The sequence below is a fragment of the Oryx dammah genome, unplaced genomic scaffold, assembly GCF_014754425.2.
Source record: "Oryx dammah isolate SB20612 unplaced genomic scaffold, SCBI_Odam_1.1 HiC_scaffold_29, whole genome shotgun sequence".
Lineage (NCBI taxonomy): Eukaryota > Metazoa > Chordata > Mammalia > Artiodactyla > Bovidae > Oryx > Oryx dammah.
Window position 1 is genome coordinate 61,780,604 of NW_024070213.1, and position 22,240 is coordinate 61,802,843.

A 22,240-nucleotide genomic window follows, 5' to 3' on the forward strand; every position below is an offset into this window, starting at 1 on the left:
CACCAAGCACACGCAAGGTAAAGGAGAAGGAATCCAGTATTTCCCCAGGCTTCCTGGGAAAGATGTCCTTTGTGTGGAGGACAGGAAGAGTACATCAGGGTCCTGAGAAAGTAAAGAAGGAAGTGACCAGCCATCTAGCCTGGAGAGGGAGTGAAGAAAGTGGGTGGATCAGCAGAGGTTGTTGCCAGTGTGAGAAATCCATCCAGTACTGTTTGGCCAAGGAGGTCTTCTGAGTGTTGGGAAAACCTGGCTTGATGTGGCCCCAGGAAAGTGAGTTGGACTCCGGGCGGAGACTGCTGGCTCTGATGTGGGAAGCATAAGAGGGTCCGTTCCCACCCCCACCCCTCCCCCCTTGCTTTTGAGTTTTTAACTATTTCAACTATAGACTTGATACCATCACTCCAAGGCATTTATTTTTTTTGGACAGAATGTATTCACTTCTCATTCTGCACCAGCCTCAGTGTAAAGAGAAAAATCAGAGATCAATACCCAGCTGAGAGCAGGTTTGACAGAAGGTAACAATCTAGGAAAAGGCAAGCAATAAAGAAGGGAAACGTCTTAGTCCTGGATTTATTTTTTAGAACCAATGCTTTTTACTATGACTCTTCTTCCTACTCCTATTCCTCAAAGGCCTTTCTAGAAAAAGGATCACAGAAAAATTGCCCCCTCTTCCCCACCTACCTAAACCGACACTCCTCACCCACCCATCTGCCACCAGCTTCCAGAAGCTGCCACGCAGCTGGCTGGCAAAGAACAGGGAGAGAGGGCCCCTCTCCGGAGGGGAAAGCGAGAAGGGTAGCGTCTCTAAGGGATTTAACCTCCTACCCTGGGCTCCACGACACCACCCCCGCCTCCAAAGATTGGGACGGCGCCTCCATTTCTGTTTTGGGGCGGAAGGCAGGGGCTTGTGGATGGAAGGGGGTCAAAGGAAACGGTGATTATCACCTGGGAGGGGGAAGGGGGTGCCATCCTCCTTCATTCCCTCTTCCTCAGTCTGCACCCCCTGCAAACTCTTCCCCCCACACACACCTTCTCGGGGTCTCCCCCCCCGCCCTTGTTGCTAAGGCCCAGACCGTCATCCCAGCAACAGCCTCAGTCATGTGACCGGCAATGGCGGCGCTGACGAGAGGTAGGTGAGCCCGGCGCCCCCCACACCCACCGCGCGCCCCCCGGACCCTTCTCGCACCCCCCGCGCGCCCTCCCGCTTCCCCTGCGCCCCGTCCTCGGTCTCCTTCTCCTGCGCGCGACCCCGGGGGTCCGGGCCCTGCCCCGCCGATCCTCCGTCTGTTACCCTCCAGCCTTGGCCTCCATTTGGGGGTTCTCGGGCCCGCTATCCGACCGACATGCATCCCCACCCAGTGGTGGGGCTGCGGGGGCTCTGCCGAGCCGGGGATGCGGGGAGTTGGTTCCGGGTCGCGTCTGGCAGGAGGTCGTGGGGGGGGGGGGAGGGTGGAGATGCCTCCGTGATGCCCCCAGGGACCCTGGCCCTTCCTGGCTGCCCCTGTCCGCCGGCCCCTCTCGAGCGGGAGGGACTGGCCCTGTGTCCGGCCTGGGCTGCCCCAGAGGAGTCGGACCCAGCAAAAACTGTGGCCCCGCCTCCCTTTTCTGTGCCAGCAGGACTCGGAGCAAAGGACACCTAGGTCCTGGCTTCACTCTGATGGGGAGGGGGTGTTCCACCTGGATGGACCGAATGAGCCGAGGCTCTAGGGTTCCGATTTCGCTTTCTGAATCTTGAGGTGCATCTGGCCTTGAGGGGACTGGGAAGGAGGCACAAACGGAGAGCTGCTCCCTTTTGGATCAGTCAAGGAATTGAGGTCACACTAATGGCCCTTCTTTCTATTTGGGCCGCGTTTGGAGGTGTTGTAGGATAGCTCTGTAGCTGAACGACAGCAAGACTGGGGCAGGGAGGGGGTGGTGGTGGTGGAGAATATCAGGGTGCTTCAGCGGATCCCCTGCGTGAGCTCCACCCCTCCTGAAATGCAGCCTAGGTTGCTGGCAGGCCTGCACTTTGTGTGCTGGGTTTAAAAGGTGACAGCCAGAACTTCGTTATTACAGGGGCTTCTGCCACTTGGTCCGCATTCCAAACAGACTCCAGCAGAAGGGACTGGGTTAACACTCAAGGAAGGCACCCTAGCACTAGAAGCTGAATTATTGGCAAAATGTGGAGCAGGGCGAGAAGCTGGGGAGCAAAGGAGATATTCTTGTCCTTGTGATCTGAGGGAGGTGGCAAAACAGACCTCTCTGTGTGTGGGCTTTTCCCTTCCAGACTTCTCTAATCTGTGTCCCTAGGTTTCTTAAGAGCCCAGAGCTGAGGAAGAGGAAAGTTAGCATGTTGAAGTTCCTTCTTTAGGAACTTGGCCAGAGGCTGAGGATGAAATTCTGCAAAAGACGGGGAGAGGAAATGGAAGGAGGAGTTTTTGTTTGCTTCTGGGCTGACTGGGGGAAATGGTAATATTTGTCATCCTAACCCCTCCTCCTCCCCTCCCCCCTCCCCTAGTCCTGGTCAGCTGAATGTGGAAACAGAGGGAATTCTGCTGTCACCATCCATGGGCTTTCCAGGTATCTGCCTTTCATGGAAACTTCAGCTTTCACCCTTAAACTGGTTTCCTTCATTCCATGTTCCTAGTAATCCCATTCCCAGGAGATTCAGCCCCAGGTTCTGTCTGTCTCGTGGGCTGCTGGGTGGGGTCATGTGGAAATGGAGAAGGGGTTTTCCACTCCTTTCCCTTTCCACCCACCAGGTCACACAACCTACAAGTAGGGAGTGGGGACAGAGAGCGCACGCCTGCATGCCAGTTCTAAGCTCTTCAGGATCAAAGTGAGCAAAAAGGAGGGTCGAAATCTTCTTTCCTTTTACAGAACCCAGTCCAGAGTTGGGGAGGGCCAGGATGCTTCTGTGCTCTAGGGAGGACTGTAGGAGAACCAAGACTGATGCTTACCTTAGATGATAATAATAAAGTTAGAGCCGCTTTCTTGCTCTTAAGAGGGTGCTGGAGTTTGAAAGATGGGAGGAACTAGAACGTGAACTTGGGGGAGGAGATGGGGGTTGGGCTCTGAGAGAGTAGAGGTAATATAGGACCGGAAAGGAATGGGAAGTAGGAGGCACTGATATCTGTGAAATGGGGACCCCCCCACCCTGAGTCCCTTTTACCCTGGGGGCAGTGTCGTTCGTCCTGTCCAGAATGGCAGCCTGTGGAGGCAATTGCAAGAACAAAGTGACTGTCTCCAAGCCTGTGTGGGACTTCCTGAGCAAGGAGACCCCTGCCCGGCTGGCCCGGCTTCGGGAGGAGCACCACGTGTCCATTCTCATAGACGGCGAGACTTCTGACATCTATGTTCTCCAGCTTTCCCCTCAGGGCCCTCCCCCAGCTCCTCCCAATGGGCTCTACCTGGCCAGGAAGGCTCTCAAGGGGCTGCTCAAGGAGGCAGAGAAAGAGCTCAAGAAAGCTCAGAGGCAGGGGGAGCTTATGGGCTGCCTGGCTTTGGGGGGTGGAGGAGAGCACCCTGAGCTGCACCGCCCAGGCCCACCCCCTCTCCGAGCAGCCCCACTCCTGCCCCCAGGGGCCCGGGGGCTTCCCCCACCTCCTCCTCCGCTGCCCCCTCCTCTTCCTCCCCGCCTTCGGGAAGAGACAGAAGAGCAGGAGAGCACCTGCCCCATCTGTCTGGGAGAGATCCAGAATGCCAAGACGTTGGAGAAGTGCCGGCACTCGTTCTGCGAGGGCTGCATTACCCGGGCCCTGCAGGTGAAGAAGGCCTGCCCCATGTGTGGCCGTTTCTATGGGCAGCTGGTGGGCAACCAGCCCCAGAACGGGCGGATGCTGGTCTCTAAGGATGCCACACTCCTACTACCCAGCTATGAGAAGTACGGCACCATCGTCATCCAGTACGTCTTCCCGCCCGGTGTCCAGGGGGTAAGAAGACTATGGCTGCTCTTACCCTTCGGTTTCCCCAGGCTCCTTGTTCTCTGATTGTTCTCTGATTTAGGAAAACTGGGTGCGAGGGGAGTATGGTTGTTAGATGTGATATAGTCGTGCTGTCTCCTGGGATGCCTTCCCGCTCAGCTCAGTGCCCTGGAGCAAGAGGCCCCCCCTTGAAGCCTAGCTTTTCCATCCCCACGACCCCAAGGCACCCATGAAAATCAGGTATGAAAGAAAGGAATCGAATTCTGTTTCCTTGATGAACTTGGATGTTGACAGCTATTGTCAGCAGAGGTGAAGCCTGTGAGGATGGCGGCTCAGGTGCAGACCAGCACAGTGGGAAAAGTCTGACCTCCCCTCAACTGTGCTGGGAGTGTTAACTCCATTTCAGATTTATGAGACAGAAAATTTTGTTGACAGTCGAAGGTTAAAACAGTAGTGGTCAAGAGCCTACAGGTGTCTTTTCCTGCTTGACAAAGAGTAATGTCCAGTTCTGGTTTGCAGAAAGATGAGGGAGCTCTGAAGGAGAGAAATACAAAAATGGAACAGGTTAGACAGTGGAAAATGCACTGGGAGTACTTTCAGGTGGAGAAGGGAAAGCTGAAAGATAAATGATTCTGTCTTCACATTTCTGCTGAGTTATCTGGAGAGTAAGGCCCAGCTTACCTCCCATCAGTTTCGAGAATCGTTTGTTGCTTGCAGGATTGGGAGAGCAGAGAGAACCTCTGAATGATGAGAATTTTGTCTGGAAACAGACTTCTGGTGCCCAGACCCTAGAGCTGGTCCTTCCGTGGAAGGCTGTCACTGCCCCAGCAGCATTAGCTGGGGGTGCACAGCCAGAAGGCTGGCCACCACGACCCTCCATGGGCCTTAAGATGCACAGCTGCTCATTCTGCCTCCCCATTCCCCCAGGCTGAACACCCAAACCCAGGAGTTCGGTATCCTGGCACTACTCGGGTGGCCTACCTCCCGGACTGCCCCGAGGGCAACAAGGTGCTGACCCTGTTCCGCAAGGCGTTTGACCAGCGTCTCACCTTCACTATTGGCACCTCCATGACCACAGGGAGACCGAATGTCATCACTTGGAACGACATCCACCACAAGACCAGCTGCACAGGGGGACCACAGCTGTGCGACATTCCTTCTTCCCTTCTCTTGGCTCTACCCCTTCTCCCCATTTCAACAGAGGGAACCCCTTCTCTTTGGGAACCTCCTCACTGGAGAGGACCACCCCCAAACTATTCAACCGTCTTGTCCCTCCCAGTGTCTCCTATAATTATCCTGGTCCTGATGTGCCCAGCTTAACCTACAAATATCAGCAGAATTGGCCTCAGTTATCTTGGGTTTGGATAACCCTAAGGAAGGTGGGGAGGGGCTAGAGTGGGGCACCAGAATGAGGGTGAGAATGGGGGTGATATGAGTAAGCCTGACGGGCTAACCTTGACCCTCATTTCTCTTTGCTCCCAGGTTTGGGTACCCGGACCCCACCTACCTGACCCGGGTGCAGGAGGAGCTGAGAGCCAAGGGCATCACCGATGACTGAAGGACAACCCCTTCGGGAAGCCCCTGCTGTTCTCCAGTAGGACCCAACGGAAGCCTCTGTTCTCTCTCCCTCTGCCCCCCTCACCACTCCAGTAGGGGACTGTCTGACCAGGGAAGGAGTTTGCAGAGGGAGGGGCTATCCCTTCCCAGCCCTCCACTGGCCGAGTGCTTCAGTGCAGTGTGAGCCACTCCCTTCTGGCAAAGGCGCTGTCCCAGGCTCTGCTCCCCTCCTCCGCGTGTACATAATCCCAGCCGCCCTGCCCCCTCCATTGCCCTTGGCTTTTTCTGGTATGTGCTGTGCTCCAGTGACTGCTGAGAAAGGACCTGGGTGGGAAGGGAGGGTCTCTTGAACCTCCCACCCCCACACACTGCTCCACTGCTGAACTTCTGTGTGCTGTGAGCACCCCTGGAGCCGGCTGCGTGTGTTCTTCAGAATCAATTCCCCCTTCACCCTTAGACTTGTCCTTTCTCTCCTGTGTCTCTGTCTCTGTCAGTCTTTCTCCCGCTCTTCCCTGCCCCCTATAAGGAGCCTCCTTATCCCGTTCTGGAATCGCCGCCAGACTGTAGCTTTTAATTTAATAAAAATAAAGTAAAATATGCAACTCTCTATGCCGCGCCCCTTCTGTTCTGTGGGCCGGGGCCGGGGTAGGGGTGGGATGCGGTGGCGGTGATGGGGAGCTCCCTGTGAGCCTCGCCAGGCGGCCTTCCTCCGGAGGGCCTGGAGCGGCATGCACTTGGTGGACTCCAGGATAACACAGCGAAGCCCTGGATCGTGCTTCGACGGAGGAGTTGGGATTAAGAGGGGTTTGTTTGTTGTTGAACGCGCGTCGTAGAGAAAGCGACAACCCTACCCCTTTAGAAAAGTTTGGCTGGGGTGGGAGTCGGGGCGGAGCCGGGCAGGGGGGCGGATTCGGCGGCGGCAACTCCCCGGACGCACGGAGGCCTCAGAGCCCCCCAGCTTCCGTGCCCCCTCGGCTCTGAAACTTGGAGGAGGGTAGGGGTCCAGCATGAAGCCCCCGGATCGCCCTGGCCCTGGCCGCACTGACCGGATACTGGGGGTCATGGGGGGCATGCTGCGCGCATGCGCCCTACCCGGGCAGGAGGGGGTAAGAAGGGAGACCAAGGTGGGGTCGGGGTCTTTAGCGGGCTTCAGGACGGCTGCACCCCACAACTCAATATACCCGCAGACAAGAATTCTGCGGAGTAGTCGCAGGAATTCAAGAGTTCCATTAAGAGGACCGTAGGCAGTTTTGGGGTGAACTAACTGTTCTCTCCACCCTAGCCTCGGCGACCCTTTTGTAAAGAGTGGATTTTGACAGAAGGGGAAGCGGGAGGTGGAGGCTGGGCCTGGAGGGCGGGTTCCTTACAACTGCTCTGTACCCGCAGCCCTCGAAGAGAAGCCCCCTAGGGCCGGAGGGTACCGAGCCAGGATCTAACTGTACGGAGGGGGATCAGAGAGGGGAGAGCGATCGTGAGGTCCCCGCCTGGGTTCCTCTGCTCGGTAAGAAGCTGGGGGTGGGGTGGCGCCCAGTTTGCCATCCTGCGCAAAGTGGCGAATTAAAAAATATGCTGCTCATATTAGCATAAAGGTTCGCATCTAATTTGCATGAGATTCATAGAAACGTTGAGACCTCCACGCTTCTTCTCGCCCTCTAGTCGACTGTGAGTCCTCCACCTCAGCGGGTCCCGAGCCCCGCTGGCGGAGTGTCCCCGCGCCCCACCCCTGGCCCCTAGCCAGCCCAGTCTCCAGGACTTCGCCTTAATTGGTGATTAGCCTCAGCTGGAGTCCCGGGGCCTGGAGGAAAGAAGGGTCCTGCGAGAGGGCGGCACCTGGGCTGTGTTCCCCACAAAGAGCTCCCCATTCATGCACCCTCTACTGGGGGACCTTGTCCCCCGCCCTCGCTCTCCTCGCGCAGCTTGGGACAGTCCCAACCCCGGGACATCTTAGCGCAAGCCAAGGCCCCATCCGCTGCGCCCTTCTCCGCTGCAGAGGCCGAGGGGCGACCCTGGCAGGCCCCGCCGCGGGGCTCAACCCCCACCCCAGTGCTCCGCAGCCGGAGCTGGAGATGCGGGAGGGAGGGGGAACCCGGGGGTTGGGGAGCCGCGGCTAGAGGGGAGGGCCGGAGACGCTGGGGATGTGAAATGGGAACGTGGTGGTGCCTGGGGGAGGGGGTGTTCGGCTGAAGGTGGAACCAGAGGGAGAGGGCGGAGCTGGGCCGCGGAGGCCCCTCCCCGCGGCGGCCGGGCGGCGGGGCCTGTTATTCCGCTCGCCGCTCGGCCAAGACCCGCGCCGCGCCAGTGACTCGGGGAGTCGGCCCCCGCCTCCTCCTCTGCCCGGGCCTAGAACCACCCCCAATCCGAGAGGCCGGAGACGGAGCGGGAGCGGCTGCAGCATCCCGGGCCAGCTTCCTCCACCATCCCTCCCCTCCCCGCTGGACATCTGGACCACCCTGGGCCCCGCACCGGCTCCGGAAACCCTCCCCGCCCAGTTCGGAGGCCGGGCCCCGCGCCGCCCTCTCTGCAGAGCCCCCAGCCCTCTTCCAGACCAGACTTCCGCCTACCCCTGGACCCCCGCTCTCTATTCCCTCCCTCCCCCCCTCTCCCAGCCTGGAGCGGGGTAGGAGGGAGGGGGGTGTGCACCCTGCGCCGTCCCCGCCCCCCGTGATTCCCCCTGCATGGCCGGCCCGGGTGGGAGGTGCGGGGGGGCCCGGGCGCCATGCGGGGGGGGCAAAAGGAGGGTCGCTGTGCCTGTCCCCATGTGATCCGAAAAGTGCTGGCAAAATGCGGCTGCTGCTTCGCCCGGGGGGGACGTGGTGAGTGTAAGGTCGCAAGGGCTCAGTGTTGAGTCGGGGGCGGGTTGAGGGGTTCAGGACTTATGTTTGTCCCGGCCCTAGGGATTTAGAGGCTGGAGACAAAACCTGTCTTTTCCAGGAGAGTGACTTAATAGGTGATCTCAAAGATTCCCCTCTGCCTTCATTTCTATCAGTTCAAGTTAAGGAAATTGGGGAAGGGGCAAGGGACTTCTCTCACCTGAGTAGGAGAGGAACCCATTCACAATCCCCTTAGGCCTAGAACCACATCTTCCCTCAAATCTTTTTGCTGAAAATCTACTTAAGGTCTGTAGAGGGACAGGGGGGTGGAGGAATGAGGGATGAGGGGGCTACCAGGGGCTCTTTGACAAATCTCAGCTTCTCTGTCCCTGAGCCTAGGCCTAGGATAACTCTGATGAGCTCTCCTCACTTGCCCCCTTGTTGGGTTTGTGCTTGTGTTGGGGAGGTGGGCTGCAGAACTCTTTCCTTTTCATAGTGATTACTGCAATTGGTGGAGGAGGGGTCTGGGGGTGGCAGATGGGCTCTTAGCTCTTTTTTTCCCCCCTTTCTCAGAGAATGGTCTGTACCCATTGCAAGGGGGAGGGTTATAGGAGAGCAGATGGCCACCCCCAGCTTCCAGTGTCTGCCCAGATGGCTGCCCCCACTGCCATGCTCAGATATAAAGGAACCTCCACATGTAACTGGGGGTGCCAGGCCTAGGGAGCCAGGTGTTTACTGTCCTTCCTCCCAAGGGTGCCCTGGTGAAATTTTCTTCCTGGCCAAGCCAAATGAGGATGGCAAGAGAGTGAGCCCTGGGGGAGAGGGGCTGAGGATCACAGAATGGGAATTCTGGGAGCTCCCTGGGGACCCTGAATCTAGAGCTGAAGCAACATCTGTCACTCCCTTTCTCCCCCGACCCCACCCCACCCCATCAGAGTCCTACTCCATTGCTGGCAGTGAGGGGAGTATCTCAGCTTCAGCTGCCTCGGGTCTGGCTGCCCCCTCTGGCCCCAGCTCTGGTCTCAGCTCTGGCCCCTGTTCCCCGGGCCCCCCACGGCCAGTCAGTGGCCTGAGAAGATGGTTGGATCATTCCAAACATTGTCTCAGTGTGGAGACTGAGGCAGACAGTGGCCGGGCTGGACCATATGAGGTGAGCAGGGAGCACCACAGAAGCATGGAAGACATCCATGAAGAACGCTGGGAGAGGGTGGGTTGGGTGCCACTGGTCATGGGGAGACACAGCTATTGTCCCTGACCTTTGAGACTTGACCTTTGGCCCCTAGAACTGGATGCTGGAACCAGCCGTAGCCACGGGAGAGGAGCTGCCAGAACTGAACCTGCTGACCACATTGTTGGGAGGCTCCGGGGATAAGACACAGGTATGAAGAAATAAGGGCTCCCAGATAGCTCAGTGATAAAGAATCTGCCTGTCAATGCAGGAGACACAGAGGAGTTGCAGGTAGGATCTCTGGGTCGGGAGGATCTCCTGGAGAAGAAAATGGCAACCCACTCCAGTATTCTTGCCTGGAAAATCCCATGGACAGAGGAACCTAGGGGCCTATGGTCCATGGGGTTGCAAAGAGCTGGACATGACTTAGAGACCAAGCACACATGAAGAAATAAGTCTGGGGTGGCTTCCCTCACCCAAGGGTCATCCATTTGCTTACTCTGAGATGTTCTTCCTTCTAGCCCCCTGAAGAGGAGACTTTGTCCCAAGCCCCTGAGAGTGAAGAGGAACAGAAGAAGAAGGCTCTGGAAAGGAGTATGTAAGTGTCTACACACTCTCTCTCCCTGACCCTCCCCCCTCCAATCACACAACTTGCAGAGGACTGTCTCTCACATTTTAGATTTGAGACTTGGGATTTCCTCTGAGGTTGGCTGTGGTAATGAAGGGGCTTCTAGTCCAGGAAAGAGGAAGTGGCTAAACCTGTTCTCTTCCCAGGTACGTCCTGAGTGAACTGGTAGAGACAGAGAAAATGTACGTGGACGACTTGGGGCAGATTGTGGAGGTAGTTCCCTTTTCCCTTTCCCGCCCTGGCCCAGCCCTTCCCCTCTTCCCAGGGCTGTGTTAGAAGGTGCTTCGTTGCTCCTCTGCCCCACCCTCCCAGTCTCCCAGACTTCCTGGACTTTTTGAGGTTCCTACTGGGACGGGCCCCACAAGCACACGCGTGCTCCCCTCCCACCTTCCCACAGGGTTACATGGCCACCATGGCTGCTCAAGGGGTACCCGAGAATCTTCGAGGTCGTGACAGGATTGTGTTTGGGAACATCCAGCAAATTTATGAGTGGCATCGAGAGTAAGTGATGGATCCCCTGAGAGCAAGGGGGAGGGGCATATGTCTGGTGGTCTCTGGGTCCTCCCCATGGGCCCACTGTGGCCTGAGGAAGGTTTGGAGAGACTTTCCGGACAACACTACGGGGCAGACAGCTCTAACTTGCCTGGGATGGAGTATTTGACCTGCCTTTCCCTGTCTACCCCTCCAGCTATTTCCTTCGGGAGTTACAGCGCTGTTTGAAGGATCCTGATTGGCTGGCTCAGCTATTCATCAAACACGTGAGGCTTGAGGGCGTGGCGTCCAGAAGGGGAGGGGCTTGGGAGTGGATCAGGCACTGCCTCGACTCTTTCTTAAAATTTACCCGTTAGGAGCGCCGGCTGCATATGTACGTGGTGTACTGTCAGAATAAGCCCAAATCAGAGCATGTGGTATCAGAATTTGGGGACAGCTATTTTGAGGTCAGTGGCTGAGATACCTTGGGGAAAGGGGGACAGAATCATCAGTACGAGTGGGCTTTCCAGGCTGCAAAACCACCCCGTCTGTCCCTGTCCCCAGGAACTCCGGCAGCAGCTGGGGCACCGCCTGCAGCTCAACGACCTCCTCATCAAACCAGTGCAGAGGATCATGAAGTACCAGCTGCTGCTCAAGGTCAGGGCCACCTGCTTCCTGGGGGGCACAGCAGGTTGGGACAACCTTTTCTTCATTCATCTCCCCATGGTTCCTAAGGCTCCCCCTCGAATTCTTGGGGGCCCTCACCTGTGTCCTCAGGGGAGGGTGTGAGGCGTCTTGAGTATGTCCTCATGACCTCTCTGAGAATTTCTTTTCTGCGTCTTAGGATTTTCTCAAATATTATAGGAGAGCTGGGATGGATACAGAAGAGCTGGAGGTGAGGGCGCCCATGTCTCGTAGGACACACCAGGCACACCTTATCTTCTTAGTCTCCTGGGTTCCTTTATAGCGCTATCTGGTTTATAGGGGGAGGCTGGTTGAAGAGGTCTGAAGAGGCCTCTTTCCCAACATTGACAACGCTCCTCTCTTTACCTGCGTCCCAGCAAGCGGTGGAGGTCATGTGCTTCGTACCCAAGCGCTGCAATGACATGATGACCCTGGGGAGACTTCGGGGGTTTGAGGTACGGGGATGGAGCAGAGAGTCCCTACAGGGAGCTGTCCTCCTCTCCTGGGGTTGACAGGAGCTGGCTGGTCGGAGCGTCAGGGGAAGGAGGGAGCAGCAGAGAGTGGCCCCCTATTCTCTTCTGGTTTCTCTCAAAGGCCACTTCCTTTGGTTTTAGGGCAAACTGACTGCTCAGGGAAAGCTCTTGGGCCAGGACACATTCTGGGTCACGGAGCCGGAGGCTGGGGGGCTGCTCTCTTCCCGAGGCCGAGAGAGGCGTGTCTTTCTCTTCGAGCAAATTGTCATCTTCAGCGAGGCCCTGGGAGGAGGAGTACGAGGTGGAGCGCAGCCTGGTTATGTGTACAAGAACAGCATCAAGGTGGGGAGGGGGACCCCCTGAAAGGGGTCTGACTGGGGTCAGGGAGGCCTCTGAGAGAATGTCTGGCTCTGGGATATTTGTTGGAGGGGGCAGGATCCAGAATAGGGGCTGAAGAATTTGGGGGCTACCTCCTCTTTGCCAATCCAGGTGAGCTGCCTGGGACTGGAGGCGAACCTCCAAGGTGACCCTTGCCGGTTTGCACTGACCTCCAGAGGGCCAGAGGGTAGGATCCAGCGCTACGTTCTGCAGGCTCCAGACCCTGTGGTTAGTCAGGCCTGGATCAAGCAAGTGGCCCAGATCCTGGAAAGCCAGCGGGACTTTCTCAATGGTGAAGCCCACCCCCTCACTCCTTCCCATCTTCCCTCAGCCCTTTGATCTCCTGAATCCCTCCCTGCCCAGACTCCGATCCCTGACCTCTCCCCTCATCTCCACTTTTTCACTACTAACTTGAGATTTAGTAACTCAGAGTCCCCCTAAAGCAACCTACATTGGCTGACAGTCCTTGGGAGGGGAGGGCAGAGTGGGAGAAGATGGCCTGAGCAGAGCCTCTGGGAAAGGGTGTGCTTTGCTGTAACCCTCCTTCTGTCCCTCTCTTTGCCCCAGCGCTGCAGTCACCCATTGAGTACCAGAGACGGGAGAGTCAGACCAACAGCCTGGGGCGGCCAGGAGGACCTGGGGTGGGGAGCCCGGGGAGAATTCGGCCTGGAGACCGGGCCCAGCTCAGCACACACACTCCCATTAATGGCTCTCTCCCCTCCCTGCTGCTGTCACCCAAGGGGGAGGTGGCCAGAGCCCCCCTGCGCCTGGACACACAGGTATGAGGAATGAAGTTCCCTGGTTGTAAGGGCAGAATGGGGAGGGCTTCTCTTTCAGTTCCAGGTCCCCAAACCCCCCTATCATTCCTTTCTTTCACCACCTTCCTTTTGTCTGCCCCTTTCCTACTTCCAATCTCTTGCCCTCCCCGGCTCCAGTTTAACCCTGGGAGAAGCTGATGGTCTCAGATGATCTGAGATGTCTGGCAAGAGGGTATGGCTTGACTAGGGGCTTACATTGACGAGAGGAGTGAGGGTGGATGCCTGAACTTCTTTGATTCTCTGACTTGAGTCTCTTTTCAGGCCCCCAGTGCCATCCTCCAGGCTCCTCATGACTCTCCTCCAGTTCCACCAATTCCGGACACCCCTCCCTGCCAAGCCAGGCTTGCCAAGCTGGATGAAGATGAGCTGTAAACTGGTGAAGGCCATGGGGGTGGTGCTGACTCAGCCACTCTGTTCCCCCAGGAACTTCAGGGAAATCTTTTGGCACTGCTCCAGAATTCCTCCCTCTTGGTGTGTCTGGAGGGTGGGCAAGGCTGGGAGTGGTGTCAACTTGGAGGAGGGCACCTAGATTCAAAAAGACTTCTTTCTGCCCAAGGAACACAGCTTCCTTCAGCTCCCACCCCTATGCATGCATCACAGGTCCCCCCAAAAGGAGGATATGGGGGTGGGTGGGAGGGCTGGGGTAAGGGCCAGATAGAAATTATTGGTTTTGTTTTTGATTTTTCTGTTTTCTGAGAATAAAGGTTTTGTTATATCACTAAAGCTGCTGTCTTAGCAGAGGGAAAGGGAAGCTGAAGTTGGGGTAAAGGAGTGTGGAAGAGATCAGATGGCCCCTCAAATCAGTCATTGGAGGAAGGGTCTGGTGAAAGGAGAAGGGTGTGGGATGTAAGATTAAAAAAATGTAGTTATCTTTGTCCCTCACTTGCAGTTGCAGCATCTCTCAGTCCAGATCTTGGGCCTACAGGAAAACCCTAGAACCTTGATGTATCCTCCCTTTTATCCAGCCCCTTTCCCTCCCATCTGGTCTCTGTTCTAGATGCCACTGGAAAGCCTGCTGTGGGCTGACTTCCCACCATTCCCCCAACATCCAGATGCTAAAGCACTGAATGCCCACAGTACCTTTCTTTCTGAGGCCACCATGTTCAGCTGAGGGAACATGGGCAGGTGGAGAGGATGCTGGGGCTCTGGCCCCTTCTGGCTCTGGGTCTTCTTATTTTTGCTGTCTGGGAGGTCGCAAAGCATATCCATATTGAGCAGGAAGGGATTCTTCTTCAAGCCATAGACCTAAGAGTGGAGGTCTTCACCCCTCCCAACTTCTGGGACAGGCCCTGGGACTGAGACCCAAATGTGCAGAGATTCGCGTCCAGATGCCCTGTCCTGCCTGGGTCCTTGGTCATCGGTGTGTCCACTGTGTCCATTCGTCCCCTGGGCCCAGTCACGTGTACTTGAGCTTCCTCAGCAGACAATAGACTGCTGGGGTGGGAGGCTGAGGAGGAGCTGGAGCCTCCCTGTGGGCCTGAGGTCTCTCTGGCCACAATGGGGGGAGGGACCTTTAAGGGGGGGACAGGACGTACAGCCCAGATAAGACTTCTGGGGAACAATAGGAGGAATTGAAGAGGGGAGACCCACCCTCACTGTACCCCACACCCAGGGCCTTGGGGTCAGGGACTAGGGACCAGAGGGTGATGGGGAGGGGTGCTAAGAATTCTTGTGAATGGAGGAGGGGATGGGGCAACTAGCCGGATTCGGGAGCTCAGAAGCTTTGTATCTCTTCAGGGACCTCAGGGGTACATGACATGGGTGGGTGACCCTTTCGTACTTAATTTAACCACATATGTATTGTTGACTGCCTACTTTGTGAATAGCACTGGAATGCAATAAATAGTGCTTCAGTGTTTTTGCCTTCTGAGCAATAAAATAAAAATTTGCTATCTGTTTAGTATTCCCCCCTGAGGCCCTGAATTGGTAATTTGGGCCCAGCCACTCCCAGCAGAGGTATGGGGTGGGGGTCCCTCTGGTGGTCCCTATCCAATGCAGGTAGCTGCTTTCCATCTAGGTGGTCTGTGAAACAGCTGAGGCCAGTGGAGCCCCTTATATTTTCTGGTGGGAAGCTCTGCCCCGTGAGAATTAGGGTCTGTGGGGATAAAGGGAGGTTGGAACACCGCTGAACTTTCTTGTGGGCCATGCAGCAGCCCCGAGGATGACCAGCAACCCCAGAGGAGTCAGCGTCTGTCTGTGCCCCAGGTGCTAATGCGGAAAGAAACCACCGGGAGTGAGAAGCAGGAGTCAAAAGACCTCGGAGCGTTGGTGGGTATTGGGTGTTTGGGTGCGTTTGTTTTCTGGCCTATCTCTCTGGTTCCTCCACAGCAGGCTCCAGAGCCAGCCATCGCGCCAAGGATGTCTGAGGGAAACGCCTAACACAGAGACGCCCCCTCCCCAAGGCGCAGCTGTCTCCCGACTGTAGAAGGTCCCCAAGAGAGGGCTCCCTCCGGGACGGGATTGGACTTTGCTCCAAGGAGGCGGGCCGCGGGGCCGGCGGGCCGAGGGGTATTTAAGGCTGGGCGGAGTTGGAGGTGGCCAAGGGCGAAATGAGTGGGCTACCGGGCGCCAGGACCTGCCCAGGTCCGGGAGAGGCCTCCGACCTTAAGTCCCCCCTGGGCGCCAAGTTCAGGGAACCTCTCACCGAGACCCGGTTCCAGCAGCTCTTCGGAGACGTGGAGCAGGAGCCCGAGCTGCTCGCGGAGCCGCGCTGGTCCCGGCTGTGGCGGTGGCGGGCCAGTGCCTGCTCTGGACCGGGGGCGTGGCGCCTGCTTCTGGCGCGGCTGCCTCCGCTGCGCTGGCTGCCCCACTACCGCTGGCGGGCCTGGCTGCTCGGGGACGCGGTGGCCGGACTGACCGTGGGCATCGTGCACGTGCCCCAGGGTGAGCGGCCCCAACAACAGCTTGGCAGGGGCCCAAGCTCTAGGGGGCTTCGGGTGGGCACAGGGCCTGGCAACCGGAAGCGAAGTGGGTGGGCTAGTGTGGCTGCGGGCTCGGCGACAGGGACCCGAGGCCGAGTTCTGGGTAAGGACAGTGGAGCTCCTTCAGATCCCCACCCCCAGCTCCCCTCATCTGTGCAATCCTGCGCGAAGTCTTGGCCACTGTCCGGCTCAGGGAACTGGAGAGACCTCTCGGCTTGAACGCCTGCCCCCACCCCAGGACACCGCACCTCGGACACGGATCTCTGACCTTGACTGCCCCATGACCTCCCACCCACTGAGGCCTGTTAACCCCTCAGTTCCCTCCTGTGGTGTGATTTAACATGTCTGTGCCAGCCTCCAAGAGTGTGGGAGGGGAAGAGCGGTCCTGGAGGGTGGGCCCCCAGCCCCTCACCCACATACCAAAGACCTTTCCTTCCACTATGCCCCCAGGCATGGCTTTTGCCCTCCTGACCTCTGTGCCCCCAGTGTTCGGACTCTACACTTCTTTCTTTCCCGTCCTCATCTACGCCTTGTTGGGTACTGGGAGACACCTGTCTACTGGTGAGTGACCCACAGACTCCTTTCCCTCTCCGTAGGATGAAATGGACAGGGCGTTGAGGCTTCCCTTCTTATAAGCTCCCTCACTCTTACTCCCCTCTTCAGTCCCTCACCTTCCTTTCCACCATCCCCTGCTGGACTGCCCTGAGCCTCTGACCTAGGCAGTGCCTACTGGGGGTTTGAGGGGGTGCAGAGAGGCAGGAGTTTACTCAGACTTTTCCTCTCCATGAAATCTGGTTTAAAAGAACGTCTCTATGACTTGAAAGAGGGGAGAAGAGATGCACTGTCACCCAGAGGAGGGCGTAGTCCGGAGGGCATCCGCAGGAGGGGCAGGGCAGGGGTCTTGGCCCCGCAGCCTTCACCTGAGCAGCCAGCCTTCTAGCAGAGGTGGTCTGACAGCAGCCTTTCTGGCAGAGTGCCCAGAGCCTGGGTGGTCACCTCGCCCCAGGCCAGCACATCTGGTGATCTGTGCGTTTCTCCCCTGGCCCTAGGAACTTTCGCTGTCCTCAGCCTCATGACCGGCTCGGCCGTGGAGCGGCTGGTGCCCGAACCCCTCTCGGGGAACCTGAGTGGAATTGAGAGGGAACAGTTGGATGCTCAGCGGGTTGGTGCGGCTGCGGCAGTGGCCTTCGGGAGCGGGGCCCTGATGGTGAGGGAGGACGGAAAGGGGGGTGGAGGGGGCAAGGACTGGGGGAGTCCACGGTGGGCGGGGTCGCCGGGGGAGAGGGAGGGACAAGTGTCCAGCGGCGGTCTAGGCAGAAGAGGTGCGCGGAGAAGCCGGCGGCCCTGTGCCGGGACTGGTCTGCTTTTCTCCTGTGGTGATCCGGGCATCTTCTCCTCTGCAGCTGGGGATGTTTGCCCTGCAGCTGGGCGTCCTGGCCACTTTCTTGTCGGAGCCTGTAGTCAAAGCGCTGACCAGCGGGGCCGCCCTGCACGTGCTCGTGTCCCAGCTGCCTAGCCTTTTGGGGGTGCCCCTCCCACGTCAGATTGGCTGCTTCTCTCTTTTCAAGGTGGGGGTGGGAGAACAGCGAGGAGGCTTCCAGTGATCCCGGGAAGAGGGAAACCCGCAAAGGAAGGAAGGAGGGCCAGTGGAGGGACAGTGTGTGGTGGTGGTGGGGCAGTGAGGGTCGCCGAGGAGGTGGAAGCCCTACTGGGAGCCGGGAGAGAAGGCCTCGCCTCAGTCTGGGGATCCGACTGCCGGCATTCGACCCTGGCCCCAGGCCCCTCTGCTCACTGCCCTGCCCACAGACGTTGGCTGCTGTGTTGACGGCGCTGCCCAGGAGCAGTCCCGCAGAACTGACCATCTCGGCACTCAGCCTGGCGCTGCTCGTGCCGGTCAAGGAACTGAACGTGAGATTCAGAGACAGGCTACCCACCCCCATCCCGGGGGAAATCGCCATGGTGAGGATGGCTCCCGGGTGCCAGCCCCCTGCACCACGCAGACCCTGCTTGCCCTGTAGGAAGTGGCCGCTGCCGCCCCCTCGTGGAGCGCGGAGAGGTCACACACGAGAGGTCCTGCTCACACGTGTGCTTTGCCAGGCGCCTTGTCAGAGCGCTTTGACCCTCGGGAATCTCCCACCCACGGGTTCACCTTTCTCTCACAAAACCTCTGAGTCTTCTTTCTTCTTACAGCGCCCCCTTGCGGTGTCTCTGGCCACGGCACCTCCACTCCCGTCTTTTCTCTCTCACCCGGTCTTTCACTGTAACTTAAGGCTCATCTCCCTTCCAGCGTCCACCTACATTTCTCTCTCTCCTCAGTTAAACAGCATTCCATTCATACCCCACAGATACCCCATATATCCCTAGATGTAACCCAGCTTCCCTGCTTAGAATGGCTCGGTTCTACCTCTCGATATCCACCATCTCTCATAGCAGTCCCCTCTCACTTCCTCTGGTCCATCTCTCTCCATAGTTCCAGGCACACATCATTTCTCTTCCTTTCATTCTACCTTACCTTTTTTTTTTTTTTGAACCGCTGCGCGGCTTGCAGGATCTTAGTTCCCGGACACCAGGGACTGAACCGACTCCTTAGAGAACAGAGTCCTAACCATTGGAGAACCAGGGTATTCCCTCTCCACTCTAAATCAGTTGTCAGGCACCCATCCCAAACACACCCCAGCTCCCTCAGTTGCTGGGCTTCTGCAACCCCTAATCCTGAGTTACAGTCCTCTCATATTGAGCCCCTTCTAGCCTCTGCTGGGGGCCATCTCCACCCATGCTCTAATTTGCTCTCTTTCCCAGGTGCTTCTGGCCTCTGTGCTCTGTTTCACCTCTTCCCTGGACACAAGATACAATGTCCAGATAGTTGGGTTGCTGCCCGGAGGGTAAGAGAGTGAAAAAGCACTTGTTTTCTTTTCTCACAACTCTCCCACCCAACTCCTCCTCCTGCCCTGCCCTGTACTATTTCCTCTCTCTTCCTCATATCCTTATTATTCCCAACCCACCCTCACCGTAGATTCCTCTCTTTCTGCAGATTTCCCCAACCTCTCCTCCCCAGCCTGGCCGAGCTGCCCAGGATTCTGGCTGACTCATTACCCATGGCGCTGGTTACCTTTGCAGTGTCTGCCTCCCTGGCCTCCATCTATGCAGACAAGTACAGCTACACTATTGACTCCAACCAGGTGTGACTTTGAGTGAGGACCCCAGCCTCATTCAGGAGACAGACTGCCCCCTAAAGTGATTTCCCCCTCCTAGCCATGCCTTCATATCTCTCCTCTTCATCTCACCGCATCCTTTCAGGAGCTCCTGGCACATGGTGTCTCCAACCTCGTCTCCTCCCTCTTCTCTTGCTTTCCCAACTCTGCCACGTTGGCTACGACCAGCCTACTAGTGGATGCTGGTGGGAACACACAGGTAAGAGCCATGTTCTTGGGTGAGGAGAAGGAGGGAGGGACATCCATGCTGGGCGGTGATGGAACAGGTGGAAGATTGGAAGATACCCAGGTGGCAGTCCTGTAGAGGACAACGGGAATCTTTGAGGGAAGGTGAGTGGGGAGTGGGATTATCTGGGAAGAACATAGAGAAGAAAGGTCCATTAAGACCTCTGTAGATTCTAAGCACTGAGAAAGGGCATGGTGTCCTATATGTAGTTCAAAATAAGGACAATACTAATCTGGAAAATAAATTTAAGAAACAAAATTCTGGACTTTTTCCTTGTGAGGACATATTCTTTTTCAAAGAAATGTCACATATTAAAGTCTATCCCTGATATTTTTGGTTTCCTGTATTTGTTGATGTCCTAAGCATGTGGTTAGCCTGCTTTTTAGGGTCATCCAACAGTGGCTTTTAAAATGGAGGTAGGCTGCAAAAATAGGGATGTTGAACTATATCTTGGGGGAAACCAACAAATGACAGGTATTTAATTGGGCAAGGGAAAAAGTGAGCAGCACAACATCAAGAAGGGGTTAAGGAGTGAGGAACAGCAGTGTGGAAGGGGATTTTGGAAGAAGGGAGACTTCCAAGAAGGCTGACACAGAGGCAGGAGACCATCTCTCAGTAGGGGTGGGTGAGGTTCCCTCCCTTCTTTGCTTCTGTCCCTCCTGCCCTACAGCTGGCAGGCCTCTTCTCCTGCATGGTTGTCCTGTCTGTGCTACTGTGGCTGGGGCCCCTCTTCTACTATCTGCCCAAGGTAAGCAGCAGAGGAGGCAGAGGGATGGCTGGGAGGGGCAGCTATCTCCCCACACATGGTGGTCAGCCTACCTCCTCTGCCCTAAGGCTGTCTTGGCCTGCATCAACATCTCCAGCATGCGCCAGATGTTCTTCCAGATGCGAGAACTGCCTCAACTATGGCGCATCAGCCGCGTGGACTTTGTGAGAAATGGCAGCATTGCTCTCAGATGCCCCCTTCCTAGCATCCCCAACCTCTGCCCTTGATCGAAGTTAACTGTCCCAGTCCTGAGTTCTGCAGCCCACCCACCTTCAACTTGTATACCTCCTAATCCCTTTACTCAGAGACAAGGTGAAGGGTAAAGCTTGAACCTCTTCAGACCTGTGTTCGTAACTCCCCAGGTGGTTCAAGGTGTGGGGTCCTTACCCTTGGTGTGTATCCCCTATTAGGTCAACCTCATCCCTTTCTTCTGTCATTCTTTCTACTTTCTCCTGAGCCCTCCCTCCCCATCGTTTGCCCTGGCTGTCACTGCCCCTGGACCCGCCTTCCCTGGCAGTGAGGGCCTGGCATTTCTTCTGGGCGTTTCACTCCCATCCATGTCCTGCAGGCTGTGTGGACGGTCACATGGGTGGCTGTCGTGACCCTGAGTGTGGACCTGGGCCTGGCCGTAGGTGTGGTCTTCTCCATGATGACTGTAGTCTGCCGCACCCAGAGGTGGGAGCAGAGATGAGGGGAGTCAAGATGAGAGGACGGGAGAGAACAGAGTGCTCGGGGTGACTCTCCAGCCAGATCAGGCTGGGAAATTGACCCCGGCTTCCTGCGCAGGGTACAGTGCCTGGCACTTGGACTGGCTGAGGGGACAGAGCTCTACCGGCCACTTAGAGAGAGCCACAAGGTGGGTGGGCTACAGCCAAAGAAGGAAGGGAAGGTTAGACTTGGATGGTTCCCTGACCCTCTGACCCCTTAGCTCCTCCAGGTCCCGGGGCTCTGCATCCTAAGCTATCCAGCACCGCTTTACTTTGGGACCCGAGGGCAGTTTCGCCGCGTCCTGGAGTGGCATCTGGGGCTTGGAGAAGGAAGCAAGGTGAGGGACCTGGTCAAAGGGAGGAAGTGTGGCTTCTTTGGGGCTGGGAGACAGGTGGGTGTTCCAAGGGCGATTCTTGGGCTCACTGGGTGTATGTTTGTGCTCACGTCTCAGAGGTGGTGACTCCCCTTCTCTACTCACAGGAGGCTCCAAAGACAGATGGCCCACCTGATGCAGGTGAGGTGGGAGGATAAGGGGGGAGATTTGGGCACCACCCACAGAGGCATCTGAGCCCTCCTGCCTTCTCCCATCCTAGCTGCCGAGCCTGTCAGGGTGGTGGTCCTAGACTGCAGTGGTGTCACCTTTGCAGATGCTGCAGGGGCCAGAGAAGTGGTTCAGGTGAGGGAGAGGGCTAAGGAGGAAGTCCCCTTGTGGCTTCATGGACACCCTCTGATGTAGGACTTAACTCCCTCCCCCCCTCCCCGCCCCGCAGCTGGCCAGTCGATGCCGAGACGCTGGGATCCACCTTCTCCTGGCTCAGTGTAATGGTGAGATATGCAGGATGGAGGGGTCTGGAGATGGGGGAGTGACTGGACACTTGGCGGGGGGGAAGAGGACACCGTGTGGACGTAGGACCTGAGGACCTGATCCCCTCTCCACACAGCCTCGGTGCTGGGGACACTGACCCAGGCAGGACTCCTGGACAGAGTGACCCCAGAGCAGCTGTTTGTGAGTGTCCAGGATGCAGCTGCGCATGCCCTGGAGAGGCTGGTGAGGCGGCAACAGCAGCGGGAGTGGAGGCTGGGAGGTGCTGGCCCACGGCGAGGGGAGGTGTGAGTCAGTGACTGAAGACCCTGGCAGAGGGATTTTCGAAGGGGGCTTAGGAGGAAGATGAAGGAAAGGGATGGGGATGAAATGATTAGTCAATATAAGACTAAACCGGAGAGACTGGGGCCAGCTGTGGGTGAAGAACTGAGGAACTAAAGTTCCAAAGCAGGCAATGTGCCCCTGAGAGGACTGCCAAATCATGGGTGAGGGAGGGGAGCACCAAATCTACTTCTGACATGTCCCTTCCCTGTTCCAGGAGCTCAGTGGTCCAAAGACTTGCACAGTGTGGGTCTGACCCGGTCATTTGGTCTGTGGAGGGCCCCAACGAGACATGTGTGAGGCGGGCCATGGCCCCTGAGTCCCCTGACTTCATGTAACTAATAAAATGAAGCTGAGAGCCTCTGGGGTTCATG

General features: G+C 57.2%; 3 protein-coding genes across 15 annotated transcripts; all 3 read left to right on the forward strand.

Moving 5' to 3' along the window:
- The first annotated feature begins 545 nt into the window (after positions 1 to 545).
- Positions 546 to 6,930, forward strand: DTX3 (deltex E3 ubiquitin ligase 3). 5 transcript variants are annotated; one of them, XR_005719682.1, is made up of 8 exons: positions 714 to 1,129; positions 2,498 to 2,559; positions 2,742 to 2,818; positions 3,182 to 3,911; positions 4,830 to 5,047; positions 5,385 to 5,850; positions 6,704 to 6,706; positions 6,919 to 6,930. XR_005719682.1 is itself a non-coding variant. In XM_040233082.1 (6 exons), exons 2-6 carry the CDS (start codon positions 2,512 to 2,514, stop codon positions 5,458 to 5,460), a joined length of 1,149 nt encoding a protein of 382 aa, XP_040089016.1. In that variant the 5' UTR covers positions 714 to 1,129; positions 2,498 to 2,511; the 3' UTR covers positions 5,461 to 6,065. The 5 variants fall into 5 exon arrangements, 2 of the variants coding, with proteins under 2 accessions (XP_040089016.1, XP_040089017.1); XR_005719684.1 differs by lacking the exons at positions 6,704 to 6,706; positions 6,919 to 6,930 and adding an exon at positions 3,985 to 4,142 and having other exon boundaries at positions 546 to 1,129; positions 3,182 to 3,883; positions 5,385 to 6,065; XR_005719683.1 differs by lacking the exons at positions 6,704 to 6,706; positions 6,919 to 6,930 and having other exon boundaries at positions 548 to 1,129; positions 3,182 to 3,883; positions 3,985 to 5,047; positions 5,385 to 6,065.
- On the forward strand, positions 6,413 to 14,195 carry ARHGEF25 (Rho guanine nucleotide exchange factor 25). 2 transcript variants are annotated; one of them, XM_040233077.1, is made up of 16 exons: positions 6,413 to 6,565; positions 6,846 to 6,960; positions 9,205 to 9,419; positions 9,553 to 9,648; positions 9,959 to 10,035; positions 10,212 to 10,278; positions 10,463 to 10,566; positions 10,754 to 10,823; positions 10,914 to 11,003; positions 11,101 to 11,193; positions 11,381 to 11,431; positions 11,598 to 11,675; positions 11,835 to 12,035; positions 12,183 to 12,363; positions 12,639 to 12,850; positions 13,151 to 14,195. In XM_040233077.1, the coding sequence occupies exons 1-16, from the start codon at positions 6,467 to 6,469 to the stop codon at positions 13,259 to 13,261; spliced, it is 1,860 nt and encodes a 619-aa protein (XP_040089011.1). In that variant the 5' UTR covers positions 6,413 to 6,466; the 3' UTR covers positions 13,262 to 14,195. The 2 variants fall into 2 exon arrangements, with proteins under 2 accessions (XP_040089011.1, XP_040089012.1); XM_040233078.1 differs by lacking the exons at positions 6,413 to 6,565; positions 6,846 to 6,960 and adding an exon at positions 7,716 to 8,272.
- A 699-nt stretch (positions 14,196 to 14,894) lies between these two features.
- Positions 14,895 to 22,229, forward strand: LOC120857496 (solute carrier family 26 member 10-like). 8 transcript variants are annotated; one of them, XM_040233075.1, is made up of 19 exons: positions 15,271 to 15,397; positions 15,550 to 15,772; positions 16,261 to 16,371; positions 16,860 to 17,017; positions 17,214 to 17,378; positions 17,617 to 17,769; positions 18,610 to 18,692; positions 18,842 to 18,989; positions 19,108 to 19,221; positions 19,919 to 19,996; positions 20,083 to 20,178; positions 20,583 to 20,689; positions 20,801 to 20,870; positions 20,943 to 21,059; positions 21,203 to 21,236; positions 21,316 to 21,398; positions 21,493 to 21,547; positions 21,664 to 21,770; positions 22,084 to 22,229. In XM_040233075.1, the coding sequence occupies exons 3-19, from the start codon at positions 16,263 to 16,265 to the stop codon at positions 22,120 to 22,122; spliced, it is 1,716 nt and encodes a 571-aa protein (XP_040089009.1). In that variant the 5' UTR covers positions 15,271 to 15,397; positions 15,550 to 15,772; positions 16,261 to 16,262; the 3' UTR covers positions 22,123 to 22,229. The 8 variants fall into 8 exon arrangements, with proteins under 8 accessions (XP_040089003.1, XP_040089007.1, XP_040089004.1 ...); XM_040233076.1 differs by having other exon boundaries at positions 15,553 to 15,772; XM_040233069.1 differs by having other exon boundaries at positions 14,895 to 15,772.
- Positions 22,230 to 22,240: the final 11 nt, after the last annotated feature.